This window comes from Coffea arabica, chromosome 2c, assembly GCF_036785885.1.
Source record: "Coffea arabica cultivar ET-39 chromosome 2c, Coffea Arabica ET-39 HiFi, whole genome shotgun sequence".
Classification (NCBI taxonomy): Eukaryota; Viridiplantae; Streptophyta; class Magnoliopsida; order Gentianales; family Rubiaceae; genus Coffea; species Coffea arabica.
Window position 1 is genome coordinate 63,254,020 of NC_092312.1, and position 21,358 is coordinate 63,275,377.

The 21,358-nt window shown below is 39.1% G+C and overlaps 1 protein-coding gene across 1 annotated transcript; it reads right to left on the minus strand.

Moving 5' to 3' along the window:
* Window positions 1-2,458: 2,458 nt before the first annotated feature.
* Window positions 2,459-6,156, minus strand: LOC113724481 (uncharacterized). Its single transcript, XM_072077083.1, has 5 exons — window positions 5,950-6,156; window positions 4,597-5,899; window positions 3,770-4,003; window positions 3,250-3,638; window positions 2,459-2,716 (listed from the first exon to the last, which is right to left on the minus strand). Exons 1-5 carry the CDS (start codon window positions 6,154-6,156, stop codon window positions 2,459-2,461), a joined length of 2,391 nt encoding a protein of 796 aa, XP_071933184.1.
* Window positions 6,157-21,358: the final 15,202 nt, after the last annotated feature.

Genomic DNA, 21,358 nt, shown 5'->3' on the forward strand with positions numbered 1-21,358 from the left:
GATTAATGGCTTATTTTTCTTACTTAATACAGTTCGGAGGTGGAGAGCAAACCAGCAACCCAAATTGACCTTAATATGAGCAACCATGCACCAAATGAAAAAGAATTCGGGTTTGGTCAAAGTACCTGAACTATCCTTTCTACCAGAGAAACTGTAAGCCATAAATTTATGTAAATAACGGTAGGTGAGGTTCTTAAGAAAAGATGCCTTAAATTGGTTGGGGTCATAGTTTTATCGATCAACCGATAATTCTCTCCAACAACTAATGTTATGAGAGAAAAATGGCTCCGTGTATTCACACAGACTGTGCATATATTCCTCATTCTGGGAGTAGGAAATGTCAATGAACCCAAGGGTCAAATTAAATTCAGTGATAGATTAGGTGAATTCTTTACCCATTAATCTAAACTGCACTATCCCTGGAGTAGTAACAGAGAATTCGTCAGGAACATTAAATTCAAAAGTGGCATAAAATTTTCAAATTAACTCAGTAAAAGCAAGTAAAATGATAGCTGCATAACGAGTCCACCCTATGTCAGCTAAATGTTTCATGACCTTATCCCTAAGATTCAATATATCAAGTGGGCTGGAGAGAAGATATGAACCTCCCTATTCCGCCCAAGGCGGGTCTGGGGCCCTCCCGGAGCAATCGCTGGGATAGGTCCACCTAAGGGGACCGTAGTCTGTGGGGTGGAGGTGGAAGGTTTGTTCTTACCTTTATTTTTTGGTTTGGTCATTTAGTCTGCTGGATAGGGGAAATGTGCTAAAAATATGTGAACAAGCAGCCAACAAGGTAGGATTTACCAACTACAGCTCTCAAATACCAACAATCAGAGAAAAAAGCAACAAACACCTAAAAACTAATTAAACAGAAGAAAATAGCAAAATTTCCCACAAATACCACTGGTTTAACTCCAAAATTTAACAAATAGTCCACAATAGTCACAGGCAAAATCGCAGCACCCAAATTAAGCATAAAATGTCTGTCATCAGCTAGCAAATAAAAAATCTAGCCTCAGGTACGAAATTAATAATCTATCCTCAGCTAATCAAAAACTAATAATCTGGCCTCCACTATAGTGACAGAAAATTAAAGAAAGAGATCACCGGAGTTTGGAAGTAAGCAGTGGGTACGGTGGTGCAACAGTGGGTACGGTGGCGCGCGGCGAGGTGCGCTGGTCGCACGCCTGAGGTTGCCTGGGGTTCGTGTGCTCGGGGCGGTCACCGCTAGGTCTACTGCTGCTGAGCGAGAAGGACGCCGCTGGGGTCTGCTGTGGAGCGCAGACGCGAGGCCACGGGCTGGGCTGACTGTCACGCTCGCTCGGGGCCTCACTGAGGGAGTTGCGCTCCTGTGGTGGCGTGCTGTGGTCAGAGGGCGGCGCTGGTGCGCTGCGATGGCGGGCGTGGCACACGCGGTGCTCCTGACCGCTGCGCGCTGGTGACGTGAGAGGGAAGATGGGAGTTGCGGTGGCGGATCGTGTCGAGCTGCGGCGACGGCCAAGAAAGAAACGGAAGAAGAAGAAAGAAAGAAAGAAAGAAGAAGAAAAAGAAAGAAAAAGGAAGAAAAAGAAAAGAAAGAAAAAATAGGTCAATCGCAGTGCTATCCACTTCCTCTCTATTTTTTTTTAGTAAGGGCAATTTCATCTTTTCATAAAATTCATTTTTTTTAATAAAACGAACAAGGGACCCCTGCATTAGGCGTGGGCACGCCTAACTGCTTACTAGTCTGCTGACCATCCGTCGAAAATTTTTGATCCTTAAACGTGACCACCTGGCGTGGACACGCCTAACTACTATAGAGTTTTCTAATCGTCGACGCAGATTTTCTTCCCTTAAGCGTGACCACCTGGCATGAGCACGCTTAACTGCTATAGAGTCTTCTGATCATCTCCCTCCAACTCTTTTCCTTAGACGTGACCACTTAGCGTGGGCACATCCAACTGCTAATTTCCTGCCATAAAACAACAAACTATTAAATGACATCAACACTTAACAAAAACTTCAAAAAATGTATGAAAACTAAAACAAATAACCTTAGGTTGCCTCCTAAGTAATGCCTTTATTTAATGTCTTTGGCTAGATACGATCGAAACTCTCAAACGAGATAAATTGGATCCTTGAGGTGTACAACTTCCATTTCTTCAACAGAGAATCCTTCATAATAAGGTTTGAGATGATGGTCATTCACCACGAATTTCTTCTCCGTCTTTAAACTTTGCATCTCCACTGCACCATAATGAAACACATTAGAAATGACAAAGGGGTCAATCCAACGAGAACGCAACTTACTGGAAAAAAGTTTTAGTCTCGAGTGATACAAGAGAACTTTTTGCCACACTACAAAAGATTTTCTTGAGACTTGCTGATCATGGAAGATTTTTCTCTTCTCCTTATAAATCGTGGCATTTTCGTATGCTTCATTTCTAATCTCTTCCAATTCTTGTAATTACAATTTTCTTTAAACCCCCGCTTCTTCCAGGTCCATGTTATACTGCTTCACTGCCCAGAACGCCTTGTGTTCGAATTCCACGAGAAGATGACAAGCCTTATCGAAGATAAGTCTGTACGGAGACATCTCAATCGGCGTCTTGTACGTGATGTGGTACTCCCACAGTGCATCTTCTAACTTCAAGCTCCAATCCTTCCTGTCCGGGCGTACCATCTTCTCCAAAATTGATTTAATCTCCCTATTTGACACTTCGGTTTGACCATTTGTCTGTGAGTGATACGGTGTGGATACCTTATGGAGCATGCCATATTTTCGAAATAAAGCAGCCACAGTGTTATTACAAAAGTGTGTGCCCCTATCACTTACCCAACTCTCGGCATCCCAAAGAGGACAAATATGTTAGACTTTGAAAACTCTGTAACCACTCTAGAATCATTAGTACGGGTGACTTTTGCTTCCACCCACTTAGAAACATAATCAACCGCAAGTAAGATATATACGAAACCAAAAGACAAGGGAAAAGGCCCCATAAAATCTATTCTCCAAACATCAAAAATTTCAACAAACAACATAGGGGTTTGGAGTATTTGGTCCCTACGAAAAATATTTTCCACCCTTTGACACTTATCACAAGATTTACAAAATAAGTATGCATCTTTAAAAAGGGTTGGCCAATAAAAGCTACTCTCCAGTACCTTACGAGCTATTCACTTATACCCAAAATACCCTTCACATGCAAACGAATGACAAAAATTTAAAATGGAATGAAATTCACCTGCACTTACACATCTTCTTAGTACTTGGTCCGAACATTGCCTCCGCAGGTAGGGGTCGTCCCAAATGTAATATTTGACATCACTTTTTAACTTGTCTCTCCTAGTCTTGGGCCAACCTGTAGGCAATTGGTTAGTTACTAAGAAATTCACGATGTCGGCATACCAAGGTGCAGGCGAATCAAAAGCAAGTAGTTGCTCTTCTGGAAATGTCTCTCTCAATAGTTGCTTCTCCTTATGTGTAAGCAAGCGGCTCAAGTGATCAGCAATCAAATTCTCTGTATCACTTTTATCTTTAATCTCTAAGTTGAACTCTTGAAGGAGCAGAATCCATCTGATGAGCCTTGGTTTCGCGTCCTTCTTTGTCATCAAATACCTTAAGACTATATAGTCAGAGAAAACTGTTATTTTTGCACCTAATAAATAAAGTCTAAACTTTTCTAATGCAAAAACAACAGCTAATAATTCTTTCTCCGTTGTAGAGTAGTTAAGTTGAGCTCCCCGTTCAACGCTTTCGATGCATAGTAGATTGCATGTGCCGCCCTACCAATCCTTTGTCCCAACACCGTTCCCACTGCATAGTCACCCGCGTCATACATTATTTCAAATGGGAGACTCCAGTCCAGCAGTTGGATGACGGGCGGTGAGGTTAACGATTCCTTCAATTTGTCAAATGCCATCCTGCACTCCTCGATGAAATCAAATGTTACATTCTTTTGTAACAGTTTGAACAGGGGCGCTCCAATTTTGGAGAAATCTTTGATAAATATCCTGTAGAACCCTGCATGGCCCAAAAAGGACTGCACTTCCCGTACGCTTATGGGGTAAGGTAAAGCAGAAATAATATCGACTTTCGCTTTACCTCTATGCCCCTATCCGACACTACATGTTCTAAGACAATACCATACTCCATCATGAAGTGATATTTTTTTCAATTAAGAACTAAATTTCTTTTTATGCATCGTTTCAGAATTAAAGCTAAATTATCAAGGCATTCTTCAAAACTATCTCCATATACACTAAAATCATTCATAAACACTTCAATAATTTTTTCTACATATTCGGAGAATATACTTACTATACACCTCTAAAAAGTTGTTGGAACATTGCAGAGGCTGAAAGGCATCCTCCGATAGGCAAACGTGCCAAATAGGTAGGTGAATGTAGTTTTCTCCTAGTCTTCCGATGCTATCGCTAACTGAAAATACCCTGAAAAGTCGTCAAGAAAATAATAGTAAATACGACCAGCCAACCTTTATATCATCTTATCAATAAAAGAGAGGGGGAAGTGATCTTTTTTCGTCACGGCATTCAGTCGTCGGTAGTCGATGCACTGGCGCCATCTTGTGGGTTTTCTCACTGGGACCATCTCACCTTCCTGATTCTCTTCCACCGTTACTCCCACTTTTTTCGAGACCACTTGAATTGGGCTCACCCATGGACTGTCCGAGATGGCGAAGATGATTCCCATTTCTAGAAGTTTAAGTATCTCCTTCTTTGCCACTTCCATCATTAGTGGGTTCAATCTCTGCTGCTCCTGTCTTACCGATTTTACATTATCTTCAAGCCGTATCCGGTGCATACATAATGACGGGTTGATTTCTTTGATGTCTGCAATGTACCACCCAATCGCCTCTTTAGAATCTCGAAGAAAACGAACCAGGCTGCCTTCTTGGCTCGGTGACAGGTGTGCAGATATTATCACCGGTAGTGTCTCCTTGTCCTCAAGAAATGCATATTTTAAGTGCTTTGGGAGGGGTTTAAACTCCAACTCAGATACCTGCACAATGGAAGGCAACAATTTCGTCTGAATTTCAGGTACAAATACAGAAGAGATCTCATACCTTGAGGAAATTAATGGAAGTGAGTGTAGTGCTTCAACCCCACGATACAGTTCATCACTTATTTCCATACTGAGAGTTGCCCCCAACTCAATGTGCTTTACCAAAGCCACTTCCAATGCGTTCTTCCCATCCAATTCAAATGTTTCCTGTACAAGAGACTCAATAACACTCAAAACAAAAACAGAGTTAGATTTCTCAGGGTATTTCATCGCATCAAAAACATTAAAATTTACAATTTTATCATCAAATTCCATTAACAAAGCACCCTCATTCACATCTATTTTTGTCCTAGTAGTGTTTAAAAAAGGTCTACCTAACAAAATCGACGACGAATTTAATGACCTTTCATCCCCCATATCTAGGACATAAAAATCTGCTAGGAAAACTAACTCATTGACCTGTACCAAGACATCCTCAACTAACCCCTTTGAATAGGCATTGGTACGGTCTGCTAATTGGATTATAATGCCTGTACCTTTTAATGACTCAAAATTAAGAGACGCATAAATAGTCTTAAATATTACATTTATTGACGCTCCTAAATCCAACATCGCTTTTCTAATTGGGATACCTCCTATTTTACAGGGAATTGTGAATATACCTAGATCCCCACACTTTGGTGGGAGTTTCCTTTGGAGTATAGCTGATATATTTTCTCCCACCGCCATTCTTTTGTCACCCCTTAGTTTCCTTTTGTGGGTGCACAAATCTTTCAAAAATTTGGCGTACTTAGGTATCGCTTGATTGTATCCAATAAGGGGATGTTGATCTCCATTTTTTGGAACACATTCAAAAGCTCTTTTTCCTTCTTTTCCTTCTTTATCTTTTCTAATCTGTCAGGAAAAGGAGATAAGTTAGATTTAATAGGGGGAGTGAATGTTACCTTAGGATTCTCGCGAATACGTCCTTTCTCTTTAATTTTCATTTCTATCTCCTCCTCACTTTTGCTTTTCGAATTTTTCACTTTAGATCCCTCCAGTTCCTTGCCACTCCTCAGTGTCATGGCACTTACATTCTTGGAATTTACCTCGGATTGCAATGACAATTTTTCATAAACGTGAGACTCCAGGCAATTGATGGCAGTTGCCATTTAGTTTATTCGAGTCTCCATATCTTTCATGCCTACTCTGGTGTCCTGCTGGAATTGAGTAGTGCTCATGATTAAGGCTCTAGTTTCTTGCTGGAGCTGAGTCATATTCGTGGTCAATGATTTGGTCTCCTGTTGGAGCTGTCTAGTCTCTTGCTGGATCTGAGTGGTAGTCGTGGCCAGACTCTTGACAATATCCTCCAAAGAGCTTCCTGAGTTGGAGAAGGGAGGTTGAGGCTTTGGTTGTCATGGTTGCTGAAACCCTGGTGGACGATTTGAGAATGAATTTTGTGGCCTGTTCCCATAGTTGAAATTGGGATGGTCTCTCCAACCGGGGTTGTACGTGTTGGAATACGGGTCATACTGCCTGCGGGGTGCAAGCACGCCTCCGGCCATGTTTACCTATTTCGCTCCATTCTCTTGCAAAAGGGGACATGTGTCCATACAGTGCTCTATGTTTGCACAAATTCCACATACTTTCGCTCGTTGTGTACTCCCCATGGCTAATTGCCTAACAACCGACGTCAACTCTGACAGTTGCTGCTGTATGGATGGATTCTCTACCTCGTTGACTCTACAGGTGGGGTTGCTCTCGCAGAAGCCAAATTGCTGAGAGTTTTTTCCCATGGCTTCGATAAGTTCTCATGCTCCCTTCGGTGTCTTGTTTGCCGGTGCTCCTCCACTCGCAGCGTCAATGATACTCCTGTCTGTAGACTGGAGCCCTTTATAAAAATATTGGATCAGCAGTTGTTCACTAATTTAATGTTGCGGGTATCTAGTGCACAACTTATTGAACATTTCTCAGTAGTCATACAAGAACCCCCGAGATATTGCTTAATGCTGCATATCTCATTCCTCAAACTTGCAGCCCCGGATACAGGGAAGAATTTTTCTAAACGCTTCTTTTTCAACTGTGCCCATGTGGTAATACTACCTGCAGGTAGGTAGTATAGCCAACTTTAGCTGCATCCTTGAAAGAGAAAGGGAAAGCTCTCAATCTAATTTGCTCTTCAGTGACCCCAAGAGATTTTATATTAGAGCAAATCGAATTTCTTGACGTGTTTGTGGGGTTCTTCACCAGAGAGACCATAGAACGAGGGTAGGAGATGAATCAACCCCGACTTTAGCTCGAAGACGGTATTCTCAGCCAAAGTGGGGAATGTGATGCACAAGGACTGGTGAGTCAACTCTGGGGCAGTTGACTCCCTTGGTGTTTGGGTGTTTGCCATACTATATTCGTCATCTACTGACTCGTTTGCAGTAGATGATTGTCTTTCTTTTCGTCTCCTGGTCTTCGCCCTCACCTAGCGCAACCTTCTCAACCTTAAAATCGTATATCAATTCACCTATGCGAGAAGAATGGGGCATAAACTAGTAAAAATATCCAAAAAAAATTAAACTCAAAAAGAAATAAATATTTCAAACGCCAGTCCTGTAGACACCAAAATTTTAATTTATTTTATTTTATTGATAATTATTGTCTATTTTTTATTTTATTAATCTTATGATTTTATTTTAGACTTTTTAGTATTTTAGCTATTAAATCTTTTAATTTAGCTTTATTTATTATTATTATCTCTTTTTGCTCATTGGTTTCTTAAATTTTATTTTTAGACATTTTTTAGCATTGAAATTTTATTGGAAAAGAAATTGTTCACAAAAAATATGCTTTACATTTTTTAGATTTGATTTATGCAAGTTTGGTATTTATTTGTTAAAAAAAAAAGGGGCCATGCAGGCGACAGAAATACAGAGGCATTGTGGCACTATTTTTCACCGCCATTTTCTATTCATTTTCTGGTTTTTCTCCCAAAAAAAAATTTCCAGCCACCTCATTTCCTTGGATTCTTTTCAAGGACCTTCTGGAACAAGACTATCGGGTGGCTCTAAAACAGTGAGCAAATCCCAACTCTCATCGGGACCTTTGAGGTGAGGGTTGAGAATTGGTACTCCATATAAAAAGGATCGAATGACGGCTAAAGGGGGGCGGATGAAACAAGAGAGGAGTGACGGCTGGGGGTTGAGAGGATAGAGGGGCTGACGGCCGAAAGATAGAAAGCAAGAAAGGAAGCGAGAAAACTAAGAGAGAGCGAGAGAGAGAGCGAAGGAGAGAGCAACGGAAAGAGAGCTGAAAAAAGAGGGCGGCGGAGATTGAAAAAATCGAGAGAAAAGAACGAGAAAGAGTTGAGAAAAGTAAGAAATGGTTTCGACTGTGTAAAGGGCAAGGAAAGTTACGGGTTTTGGGCAAATAGGAAGAAAGTGTTTCAGCCGTGAGGGTTTAGAGGAAAGAAACAGAGAATAACCGAGAGCTGGAAAGGAGGAGCTACTTCATCAGAGTAAAAAAAGCATTTCGTGGATCTTCGTTTCCAGAAACAGCGTGTTTCTCCTGAGGTAAATCCAGTTTTGTTTTGTGAAGGCTTGAATTCATCACACCTGTTTTTGTTCCTTCCTTGTACATGCATCTGTTAATTCATCTTTCTGTGCGTTCTGATGCTTTTGAGAGATTCACGTGTATTTAAAAGCTTTAGGGTAAATGGAGGTTCAATGATTAGATGTTTTGGTTAAAAAGGCAGTAACTTCAATGAATCTAGTTCCTGTTTGCTGCAAGTTTTTTTTTCCTGCATTTCTGTAGTTAGAAACATGGTTAGAATTTCTGGAATTGGGCAATGTTATGTGGGTAATGCGATTATAGACGGGCTGAAATCATTATAGTGGGAATTTGTCTACTGTGGGGGCTTGTCTGAGTTTTTTTCACATGAGTAGATCTAGGCTGAATGAAATGGCTGCAGAAGGTTTTTGTGTGCATATAAATGTCGATTTGCTATAATTTTGTTTGCTTGAAATTAGAGCATGACGTTTGGGTAATCTCGTTAGGAGGCTGCATAATCTTATATGCTTGAACCGAAAATTGGAGACAAAGTCTGGTGTGTGAATGGATCTTCGCACGATGATTATACAGTTGCAGAAAGCTTGTTCTCCATTCTTGCATGCCTAGTTCTGATTTTTTTTTTGTTTGTATGTTTAATTCAAAGAGTTTTATGCTTGTGAAGTAGGAAAAGTGTTTGAAGATTCGAGTTTATTTTTCTGGTATGGAGTCGTGTATAAAATCTGCTGCAATGAACTTGAAAGCTATCGGCTTGTTGCAGTAGCTTTTCCTTTCTTTTTGACACTGAAGTTAGTTGCGTAATGAATGAGGTTTTGGTTTTGTTTGATTTGCTGGTTTGTTTGGCTGTTTGAGCATATATAACTCGTAGCAAGTGCGAAGTCATTGCAGGCTGCAACATGGCAAGCCCGTTCGTTGCAGCCATAGCATTTCTTGAATTTCTTTTGAAGCACCTTTGCTGCATCTTTCTTGACTAGCTGCCCTCTTTACTATCTTGGAAATGTGTAAATGTATTTGGTTAATGGTAGTAATGGATTGAGGTTGTTACATCTGAGTTTTGGCTGGAGTCACTTTGCACGGATATGCTTCGGTTGAAGAAGAAATCTTGCAGAAAGAATGGTAGTTGGTTTTTGCGTTCCCCTTGTTGCACATCTCTTCCATTTGGTTCTTCATTGGTCTTCATTTGATCTTCAGTGGTTTAGTGTTCATGTTTGGGTGTCTAGTTGTCAAATGGTGTTGAGTGATGGTCTTTGTTAGTTTTTGTTTGAAGTCTTTGTATGAAATCTACATTCGGAAGCTTGAAGTTGCAGAAAGCTTCGAATGAATGTTGCATAAGAAAGTTTCTACGTAACATGCATGCAAAAGGATTCAGAAATTACATTTCAACCCCTTGTTTTTTGGTTAATGCTACAAAGGCCCAATAAATGTTCTAATTTCTTGTAATTAGGTCCTAAAGTAATTGCAATTTGAACCATCGTTTGACCTTTTCATTGCTCATGGACCTTTGAGGTTCCTAAAATATTTTAATTGGACTTGAATGATTGGTTAATGTTGCTATTGGGTCCTTAGTCATTTCTATTTTAGAAAATTGATTGATAATTTACTTTTCTTCGAAATTATGCATTATTTTATTACATTTAAATGGGGAAGGATTTGGTGATTTGTTGGTTTAATTTATATTTTGTTTATACTTTACTATTTAATTGGTGCCTTGACCCTTTTATTGTTTTGAAACTAATATTTCCTTCATTTCACTACCATTGCAAGGGAAGTAACCTCTATCTCCTTGATTTTATTTCTCCTACGTGCTCCTACATGTATTGTGTGAATATGCATGTTTTAATTCGCTTTTCATTTTATTAATGTTTAATTGCCTGTTTCGCTTTCTTTTTATTTTGCCTTCTTTAATTGGCAAGTCATTTGAGGGCATTTGAATCCCAATTTGTAATAGCTAGGTTTTGACGCCTCTCTTGAAGACACGTCTTAGCTAGCCAATGTAATAGTTAGGATTTATTTTTCTAAGTCTTCCCCTTTTTAGATTGTAGTAGGCCTCCCTTTTTGCAATAGATAGGGCTTGTATGCTATGTGCTTATGTGTGCCTATATGCCTATGTATTTAATCCCTTTCCCTAGAATTCTGCATCTAGACAAGCATGCTTATGTGTTACATGCTATGTGAAACTATGTATTTTGCATGCCTATTTGCTTTAGTATTATATCTGATTATGTGGATGGAATATACATTACCGTGGCTAGTCTAATTCTAGTCATGGTATTCTCTTCGAATTCTTACAAGTCCAATGCTTGTGAGAGAACGTTAGTTAAGGGCTAATCCAACGCTAGACCCTTAGGAACCATCCGCACGTTAGATCATGATTATGTGATAAAATCACTTCATCTCATGCATATTTTCACTTTTTAGGGTCTTTTATCATTTTTTGCATGACATCCTTCCTTATACGTTTATCCCTTCTCCCATATTTTCCCTTATATGTATATTACTTACCCTTTTGTATGAAACATGACATTAGACTTGCATTTCATATAAGCATTAGACCTAAGTTAGATCATTTGCTTGCTTAGATTAGGAAAACCCCTTGGCTATAGGATATGGACGAGTTTGGCTTTCTAATCTTAGCACACTCATATTCCCTCTATTAAAGGGAACATTGAGTCACGAATATTAGTCCCCCGCACCCGATATGATGCATTCCTTTAGGTCACATATATTTATACAATTATTTTTATTTTCCTTTTCTTTTCTAGAGTCTCATATTTTTGCACTATTCGTAACATCTCTAAAGAGTCCATATTGGGCATCACAATTAATGTGATTGACACCAATTGAGTTTTGAAGAGAAATTTCAACTCCCCGATACCCTCTTAGATCTAGGGTTTGCATTCATATAATACATCCAAATGTGATAAATCTTAAAATTTAAATAAGAAAATCTTTGACTAAATCGCGCAACTAGCCTTGGCTAGGTTGAAAGGGTGCCTTGGATTTTTATCCTTGCCTTCCCTTTCTTCAAATGTGACTCCCGAATCTTTTTCTCTGATTTCGTAGGTTTGAAGTCGTTTAAAAAGGGGTTTTTCTATTTTTTTCTTTAAAAATTCATTTTTAGGTGACTTGGTACACCTTAACTCTATACCAAGTGGCGACTCCATTTTTCATTCAAAAAATCCTTTTTAAACTATATTTTGAATCAAATCGTCGCATTTTTATGTCCCATTTAGACCCATATTTTTCATTTTCTTTTTAAATCAAAAATTCATTTTCCAATCAAAAATTGAATCAAAAGCCATTTTTCTAAACTTGTCTTTTATTTTTTCTTCTTAAAAAAATGGGGCGCGACAGTTGGCGACTCCACTGGGGACTTAGAGGGTCCAAGCATTCGATTTAGTCCATCTTTTCTTCTTTTAACCTTCTCATATATCACATTTGGAGTAGTAGGTTGCATTCTTCTTTTTCCCTTTTTTCTCTTTATTAGGGTTTTTGCATCTATCAAGCGTGTAATCACTCCTCGCGCACTATGTATGTAATGAATGAATGATTTATTTGTATCGCGCTTGCATTGTTGGGTGGAGGGTAGTCACCCTAGAACCGTCGACCGCATTGTGATGGTATTATAATCCCTCCCTTCAAAAGGAAAATCACTTCATACGTGCATGCATAATTTTTACCCTATTTTTTTCTTTGTCGTGGGCGCCATCCCCCATCTCCCTGTAGGATTAGAATCGATTGCCTTAGATATGCGGATGGTGTGCACTGCGCCCATAACGATGCCTAAGGGATCACTCGAGCCACCGACCGAAGGCCCTGGGAGTGATGACCCTTCGCCTTTAGGTCTGAATGTTTGGGAGCCGAAACCTTATCAAGTCTAAATGCATTAGTGAGCCAAATCTCATGCATCCATATTAAAATTGCCTAAGGTAGAGTCGACCTTACCTTAAATTAGGAACACTATTCACGAGGGGAGGGATCCAATCCCTCTTTTCCTTTTATTGCTTTATCTTTTTTCTTTTATTGCTTTATCTCTTTGTATTGTTTTGCTACAATATGTTATGTGTATTTATCTGATTGAACTAACCTTTTTTTTTATTTTGTATCCATTGCATTCATAAGCCCTAGACAATTAGAGTCCTGGCATGGTACTCTCTAGGAGCTTACCCTATTTGATGTGACACATTTAAATTCAATGCTTCGCATTTGTAGCATGAATACATTTCATTTTAGACTCACCACGACATACAAAAAGAGTTCATTTAGGTAATGTTTCACTTATGTACTGCATATTTAGTCGCTTTGATAAACTGGCATCATGCATCCATCTTAGAAGGGAACGCCGTTTAGGGAATCCCTTGTTAGGAACAAACCGCCCTGTGTCTCGGATATACAATCCAATGAGGCTTGCACGTTTGTATTTCCTGTACCATCCAAAGGGGTAGTGTACAAGATAAGGTAGGATCCGATCTTTTCAAAGACGGCAAAGCAATTTTTGCACATTAGGATATGGGCGTCTAACAATCACTTTTTGGTCATTTTAAACCTAGTTGGTAAAAATCCCTTGCGTAAAGGACATTAAGTTGAAGAAATTCACAAATAATTCCTCACTATTGAGACGATAAATAAATTGAGGTCAAAATTTGATTTTAAAAGACTCATAGACTGATGCATCGCAATAAATTTTTGAAACTACCAGTGGTTAGATTGATTTTCAAATAAGCTATCAATTCCATTCAATCCATTGGACCATTTTATTCATCAATTTCATCCAGTCCATTTTATCAATTTGTTCATTTTTAGGGCAATCTAATCGATTTTGAATAGATCACTAATTTCATTCAATTCATTTGATTAGTTTACCCATTCTTAAGGCAATCTTATCGATTTTGAATAAATCATCAATTTCGTCCGATCCATTTGACCAATTTGCCTAGTTTTAGGGCAATTCGATCAATTTTGAATAAATCATCATTTCACTCGATCTATTTGATCAATTTATTTCATTCAATTCATTTGATTAGTTTAATTCATTTTTAGGGTTATCCATTCAATTTTGAATAAATAATCAAATTTCATTCAATGCATTTGATCATTTTACCCTTTTTAAGGTGATCCGATCAATTTTTAAATAAATCATCAATTTCATCCAACCCAGTCGACTAATTAGGGTTTTAATGTCAAATTTCAAATTGAGAAACCTAGTTGTTTTTAAGAAAATCGTCCATTGCATTTATTTGATTTGGATGAATTAGCGTTTTGATCTGTGTTAGGAAATTTCAAATTTCTTCAATAACAAGCTTGTCAAAGTTAAATTAATTTGTATAAATTCTTGTGCCAATCAAAACCAATCAGTCATTCGGATCTGTCCTCATTTTGTTGGAGATCTCCCGCTGTTCAATTGGTCCAAAATTTTCAAATTACTTTCTAATCAAATGTCAATAAGTTGATCGGACCCCTTAGGTATGGTATAGTGCCTACCCTAGAGGATTGCATTTTCATGTTAGGCCTACCCTTGGTACAAAAGGGGTTCCCCCCATAGGACATGCATTCGAATTTTTTTTGGATGTTTACTAACTCTTATCTTTTTCTTTTTCTTTGTATTTTTATTGGAAAAGCTAAGCAAGGATTAAATTTAAAGGCGATTCCTTTCAAAATTTTCAGGTAATATTTAAACATAGTTTCTCGTCGAAACCCCATCATAACACGATCCCGTAGTCAAGCCCAGAGGAGTCGTGTAAACATGAGTTCACAACCGGAGCCGTTGGATAGGTCTGCTACTGCAACTCAACCTGAGACTACGAGTTTAGGGGTTCAGCTAACCGAGATGCTTACTAAGTTTGGTGAGATGACTTCCGAAATAGCGGCCCAAAGGAAATTGATTGATGAGCTTATCAGTAGCGGAGTTCAGCCCGAACCCGTATCTGTCAGACAACTTGAGCAAAAATCATTTGTCATACCTCCGATTCAAACTACTGTTACTCCATCTTTTTCTATTTCACCCGAAGAAACTTTCACCTATACCACCACAAATTTGCCATACACCTACCTCCCTAATCCTTCATTTCTTCCTACTCACACGCAAATTCCACCACCTCAAGTCACTTCGAATATACTTCCTGAGCAGTATATTTTTTATCCTACCGTTGCAGAGCCCCTACTACCAGACCCTGCTGTCCAAGCTAAACCAGAAATAGGAGAATCTTCCGCTTCTGTTGATACGAAGTTGCTCAAGCGCCTGGACCGTTTTGATGAATTTATGAGGAAAAGTCAGGGGTTAAATAAGTAAGGGGTGCTGGATTATGATGAGTTTTGTCTCTTTCCTAATGTGCAATTGCCTATGGGGTTCAAAACCCCGAAATTTAACAAGTATGATGGGACAGGTAATCCCAAAACACACCTCCGACTGTTTGCTAACAAGTTGGGTAGGCCAATAAATGATGAAAATCTACCTTTAAGGCTATTCCCAAAAAGTCTGGAAGGTGACGCGTTGGATTGGTATTCAAATTTGAAACCTGGGGATATGACGTCTTGGATGGATCTATCAACCGCTTTTGTGAGGCAGTATGAATACAATTGCGAGCTCGCTCCAACGAGAACCACATTGGAGGGGACTAAGAGAAAATCATTGGAGGACCACAAGACGTATGCGAAGAGATGGAGGAAATTGGCCGCCAAAGTCGAGCCTCCCATGACTGAAGATGATATCGTTTGTACGTTCATTAAATCTCATGACCCGCCCTATTTTGAGAAAATTTTTCAAATGACTGGGTGTTCCTTTGCCGAAATTGTCAATAAATTGGAAGAATATGATGAGTTTATGAGGGCAGGAAAGATTGTTAACGTGTCGGCTCTGAAATTGCAATTGGAAGCGATGCAAAATCAAGGCAGCAATAACAAGAAATCCCCGTTCAAAAAGAGAGAAGAGGAGGCTTCATTTGTCTCGAATCGAGGCCCTTCTTTCCGACCTAGATTCCAACAATATCCCACCTACTCACCCCATTATCCATACCGACCACGCCTTCAACCAGTCTATAACACCAATATTATCCATCCCCGACCTCGCCCAAATTGCGCCAATCCGCCAACAGCCCTTTTCCAAATATTTCAACCGAATTTTCAACAAACTCGTCCTCGATTTTCTTACAACCAGAGATTTTTTTTACCAAATAGACGCACCTATAATTACCCCCAACCCATTGAACCCTAAAGTCAAAACCATTATCGCATCTTTATCAATTTTGGCAGGCCCTTGGACCAATTGTACGAACAATTAAAAGTCGCCGGTAAAATCGGCGTAATTCCCCCTCCAACTTACCCTCATGGTGTCCCTGCCGGATACAATCCACAGTACACTTGCGCCTATCATTCGGGAGCACTTGGCCACCCAACCACTGATTGTAGAGCACTTAAGCACAAAATCCAAGACATGATCGAGGCAGGGAAAATAGTGATTAGAAAAGGGGCAGAACAAGGACCAAATGTGAGTAAAAATCCCTTATCAGACCATGCCGATACTGTGGGAGCCGTGATTGCAAATGAAGAGTTTAAAGAATTGGCTCGAAGGAGCTACACGTAAGGATGAAACGTCGGACAATGCAGAATTCTCACTCATCCCTAAAGGAGATTTGCACAATCGGAATGCCGAGTATCTTCCCTCTTGAAGGGAATTTCGGTAAATCTGGGGATGGTCATTTGCTAAAATTCATGAAAATTTTCACTATTTTTGTGTAAATAGCTTTATCAGATTCAATCAAGTTTTGGCTAAAACAGTTTTTATCAAACTCCTGTGTTTTCAATAGCATGCATAGTTACATCTTTTCATTATTTTGTTTGTTCGATACCATTTTGTTTATATTGATTGATTATTTTTTTTAATTTCATTCTAAATTCTTTCGATGGCCAAAAATAAAATTGTTTGACCCTTTGGATATCACTACTCTGGAATCCAATGATGGCAATCTCGATATCACTCACGACTTTGAGATTATGGAATCCAAGTTTCAAAACAAGAATGATAGTGAAGAAATATCTGATTCTTTTTCAAAAAGGTTTCAAACAGTATGAAGAGAAATCCAAATCAAACATTGAAGACAGAGATTGTTAACATTTGGCACTGAGATTGAGGTCAAAGAAATAAAGATCAGTATACATCTGAATGAAAAGCAGGAAAAGAAATCCTTTCATTGCGTATTCTCATGGAAGCCAAGTTAGAAGAAACTGATTGGTTAAAGCAGCGTCATGAATAATTGGCTCTGATTGATGAATAACGTCTGAATGCTATATGTCATGGCCAATGCAACCAAAAACGCATGGCCCGTGCTTACAACAAAAAGGTCCACCGGCAATCCTTTCAAGAAGGGGACAAAACTGCTAAAACGAATTTGCCAATGCAAGATGAAGTCAAAGGCGAATTTGTTCCAAATTGGCAAGGACCATTCATTGTTCAAAAGGTATTGTCTGGCGGAGCACTCATTTTGGCAGAGATGGATAGACAGACATTCCCTCAACCTATCAACTCAGACATGTGTAAGAAATTCTTTATTTGATTATGCAAGTTTCTTTTAGGAAGTCACGCAAGGGACGAGACAAAAGTCAGGCCATCTTCTTTTCCAGTAAAAACATTTCATCCACAGTCATCCCCTTTAAGCTATCAGAACAATAATTTTCGTTTGGCAGCCGTTGAGAATTTGCAAACCCCACACTGGGACAAATTTATTTTGAAAAAGAGATAATCAAAGGAAAATCCCACACTGGGGCAAATTTAGTTTTGAGAAAAGAGAGAAGAAAGCAGAAAATCCCACACTGGGGCAAATTTAATTTTTAAAGAAAAATGGCAAAAGTGAGGAAAATACAATGGAGAAATGCAAAGAGAGAAAAATTCAATCAAATTGGGGCAAATTTTTCTCAAGTTTCGTTCAAAATTGAAAATAGTTTCAAAGTGGTGCAATTTTAGGTTATTTCACACCTCTCCTCAAAAATTTGCTTTCAAGTCTCAACCTTTCTTGAAAACACCCCACTTGACCTCATTACAAAAGTCCAAAAGTCTTGACTTTCGTCACTTGCTGTATTTCTATTGAAAATTTTCTAATCAACTAGCATGTGATGTCTATAGTGCCTTCGCCTAAGCTTATACGGGAAGCGCATTTTACTGATGCCAATAATCTTCAACTCACATTCCTGAATCGATCATGATCGGGATTTTCCATTGATCTTTAGATGAAAACCCACAAGGGCATCTTTGAAAAAAAGAAAAAAAAAGAAAAAAAAAAGAAAAAAGAAAAGAAAAGGAAAACAACAGGAAAAGGAAAGCAAAACAAAAACAAAAAGGGTGGGGGCAACCTTGGTGAAAACCCGAAAGGGCGCCAAGGTGGTAAGGTTCCGCAGCAAGCGAGCACGAGGAGGAACAGCTGGTGATTTGGTTCATTTGAATTTCTCTTCGCTTTGTAATACTCCTGCCAATGTTGAATTCCGTAACAAAGATATCCAGAGATTCAAATATGTCATCCGTTGGCCAAAAGTTGTGTTACTTTGTAAAAATATTCTTTTGCAAATACATTCTTACGAAACTCATTTTTTCCCAATTGCTTGCATTCATGGCATTTTGTAGGCTTAAATATAGTTGGTTGTATTTTGCATTCTTTTGCATATTCATTTCTGCCTGACATATGAATTTACCATGAATACATCATTTTAATCATTGAATTTTGGTGAATAACAATCCCTATGGTTTACTCCAAACATACTTGGATTCAGTCATCTTTTGAAAATGGTTGAGATTCAACAATACCGGCTACGCAAGTTTCACAATATGGTAAAGTGCATATCGGGTCAGTCTGGGAAAAATGCCGCGGCAAAAGTTGACGAAGGTCGCACGAAAACTCATGTTTACGCGATTTTTTTTGAAGGCGAGCGGATATAATGATGGTGGCAATTTCTTTGTATTTCCCTTTTACAGGAAAGTTTCAAATGAAAATGACAACACATCACACTGGGACAAATTTTTGAATAAATTTTCAAGCAAGCCTTATACAGTTTCTTCATACATACTAGCCTTTCATTTTGCATCGCCACTAGCCATTGGGTTAGTCCCACTATTGCGCTTTTCATTTACACTGCCACTAGCCATTGGGTCAGTCTCACTAATGAGTCTTTCATTTATATTGTCACTAGCCGTTGGGTTAGTCCCACTAGTGCGCCTCTCATTTACACTGCCACTAGCCATTGGGTCAGTCCCACTAGTGAGCTTTTCATTTATATTGTCACTAGCTGTTGGGTCAGTCCCACTAGTGTGCTTTTCATTTATATTGTCACTAGCCGTTGGGTCAGTCCTACTAGTGCGCCTTTCATTAACACCGCCACTAGCCGTTGGGTCAGTCCCACTAATGAGCCTTTCATTTTTATTGCCACTGGCCGTTGGGTCAGTCCCACTAGTGAGTCTTTCATTTACACCGTCACTAACCGTTGGGTCAGTCCCACTAGTGAGTTTTTCATTTACACCACCACTAGCCATTGGCTCAGTCTCACTAGTGAGTTTTTCATTTATATTGTCACTAGCCGTTGGGTCGGTCCTACTAGTGAGCTTTTCATTTATATTGTCACTAGCCGTTGGACCGCCACTAGCCGTTAGATTAGTCCCACTAATGAGTTTTTCATTTACACTGCCACTAGTCATTGGGTCGGTCCCACTAATACGCATTTCATTTATATTGTCACTAGCCGTTGGCTCAGTCCCACTAGTGAGCCTTTTATTTATATTGTCACTAGCCGTTGGCTCAGTCCCACTAGTGAGCATTTCATTTTACACCACCACTAGCCGTTGGGTCAGTCCCACTAGTGAGCCTTTTATTTTGCACCTCCACTAGCCGTTGGGTTAGTCCCACTAGTGCGCTTTTTATTTACACTGCCACTAGCCGTTTGGTCAGTCCCACTAGTGAGTCTTTCATTTATATTGTCACTAACCGTTGAGTCAATCCAACTAGTGGCCTTTCATTTATATTGTCACTAACCGTTGGGTCATCCCACTAGTGCGCATTTCATTTACACCGCCACTAGCCGTTGGATCAGTCCCACTAGTAAGCTTTTCATTTACACCGCCACTAGCCGCTAGGTCAGTCCCACTAGCGTGCATTTTATTTTTCACCGCCACTGAATATGGGTTAGTCCCACCAGTGTGCGTTTCATTTTTATTGCAGCTAAACATGGGTCAGTCCCACTAACGTGCATTTCATTTACATTGTCGCTAAACTGGGTTAGTCCCGATTTTAATTTTCTTGTTTCGGGTCAGTCCCATCATTTTTAATTTTTTTGATTCGGGTCAGTCCCGTTTTAATTTCTTGTTTAGGTCAGTCCTATTTTAAAATTTTGTAAAAAGGGGTTAGTCCCCATTTCTAAGGCATCCATCGTTTGAGTCATTCGCAGCCAAATAACACAGGTGATGTATTTTGTACCTATTTTTTTGTCTCAAATTTTTTCAAAACTCAGTCAAAGAGGGGCAAACTGTAAACACCAAATTTTTAATTTATTTTAATTTATTGATAATTATTTTCTATTTTTATTTTATTAATCTCATGATTTTATTTTAGACTTTTTAGCATTTTAGCTATTAAATCTTTTAATTTAGCTTTATTTATTATTATTTTATTTATTATTATCATCTCTTTTTGCTCATTGATTTCTTAATTTTAATTTTATTTTTAGACATATTTTAGCATTAAAATTTTATTGGAAAAGAAATTGTTCACAAAAAATATGCTTTACATTTTTTAGATTTGATTTATGCAAATTTGTTATTTATTTGTTAAAAAAAAAAGGGGCCATGCAGGCGGCAGAAGTACAGAGGCATTGTGGCTCCATTTTTCACTGCCATTTTCTATTCATTTTCTAGTTTTTCTCCCAAAAAAAAATTTCCAACCATGGATTCTTTTCAAGGACCTTCTGGAACAAGGCTATCGGGTGGCTCTAAAACAGTGAGCAAATCCCAACTCTCATCCGGACCTTTGAGATGAGGGTTGAGAGTTGGTACTCCATATAAAAAGGATCGGATGACGGCTAAAGGGGGGGCGGATGAAACTAGAGAGGAGTGACGGCTAGGGGTTGAGAGGATAGAGGGGCTGAAGGCTGAAAGATAGAAAGCAAGAAAGGAAGCGAGAAAACTGAGAGAGCGAGAGAGAGAGCGAGGGAGAGAGCAACGGAAAGAGAGCTGAAAAAAGAGGGCGGCGGAGATTGAAAAGACCGAGAGAAAAGAACGAGAAAGAGCTGAGAAAAGCAAGAAATGATTTTGGTTGTGTAAAGGGCAAGGAAAGTTACGGGCTTTGGGCAAGTAGGAAGAAAAGGTTTCAGTCGTGAGGGTTTAGAGGAAAGAAACAGAGAATAACCGAGAGCTGGAAAGGAGGAGCTACTTCATCAGAGTAAAAAAAGCATTTCGTGGATCTTCGTTTCCAGAAACAGCGTGTTTCTCCTGAGGTAAATCCAGTTTTGTTTTGTGAAGGCTTGAATTCATCATACCTATTTTTGTTCCTTCCTTGTACATGCATCTATTAATTCATCTTTCTGTGCATTCTGATGCTTTTGAGAGATTCACGTGTATTTAAAAGCTTTAGGGTAAATGGAGGTTCAATGATTAGATGTTTTGGTTAAAAAGGTAGTAACTTTCGATGAATCTAGTTCCTGTTTGCTGCAAGTTTTTTTTTTCCTGCATTTCTGTGGTTAGAAACATGGTTATAATTTCTGGAATTGGGCAATGTTATGTGGGTAATGCGATTATAGATTGACTGAAATTATTACAGTGGGGTTTTGTCTACTGTGGGGGCTTGTCTG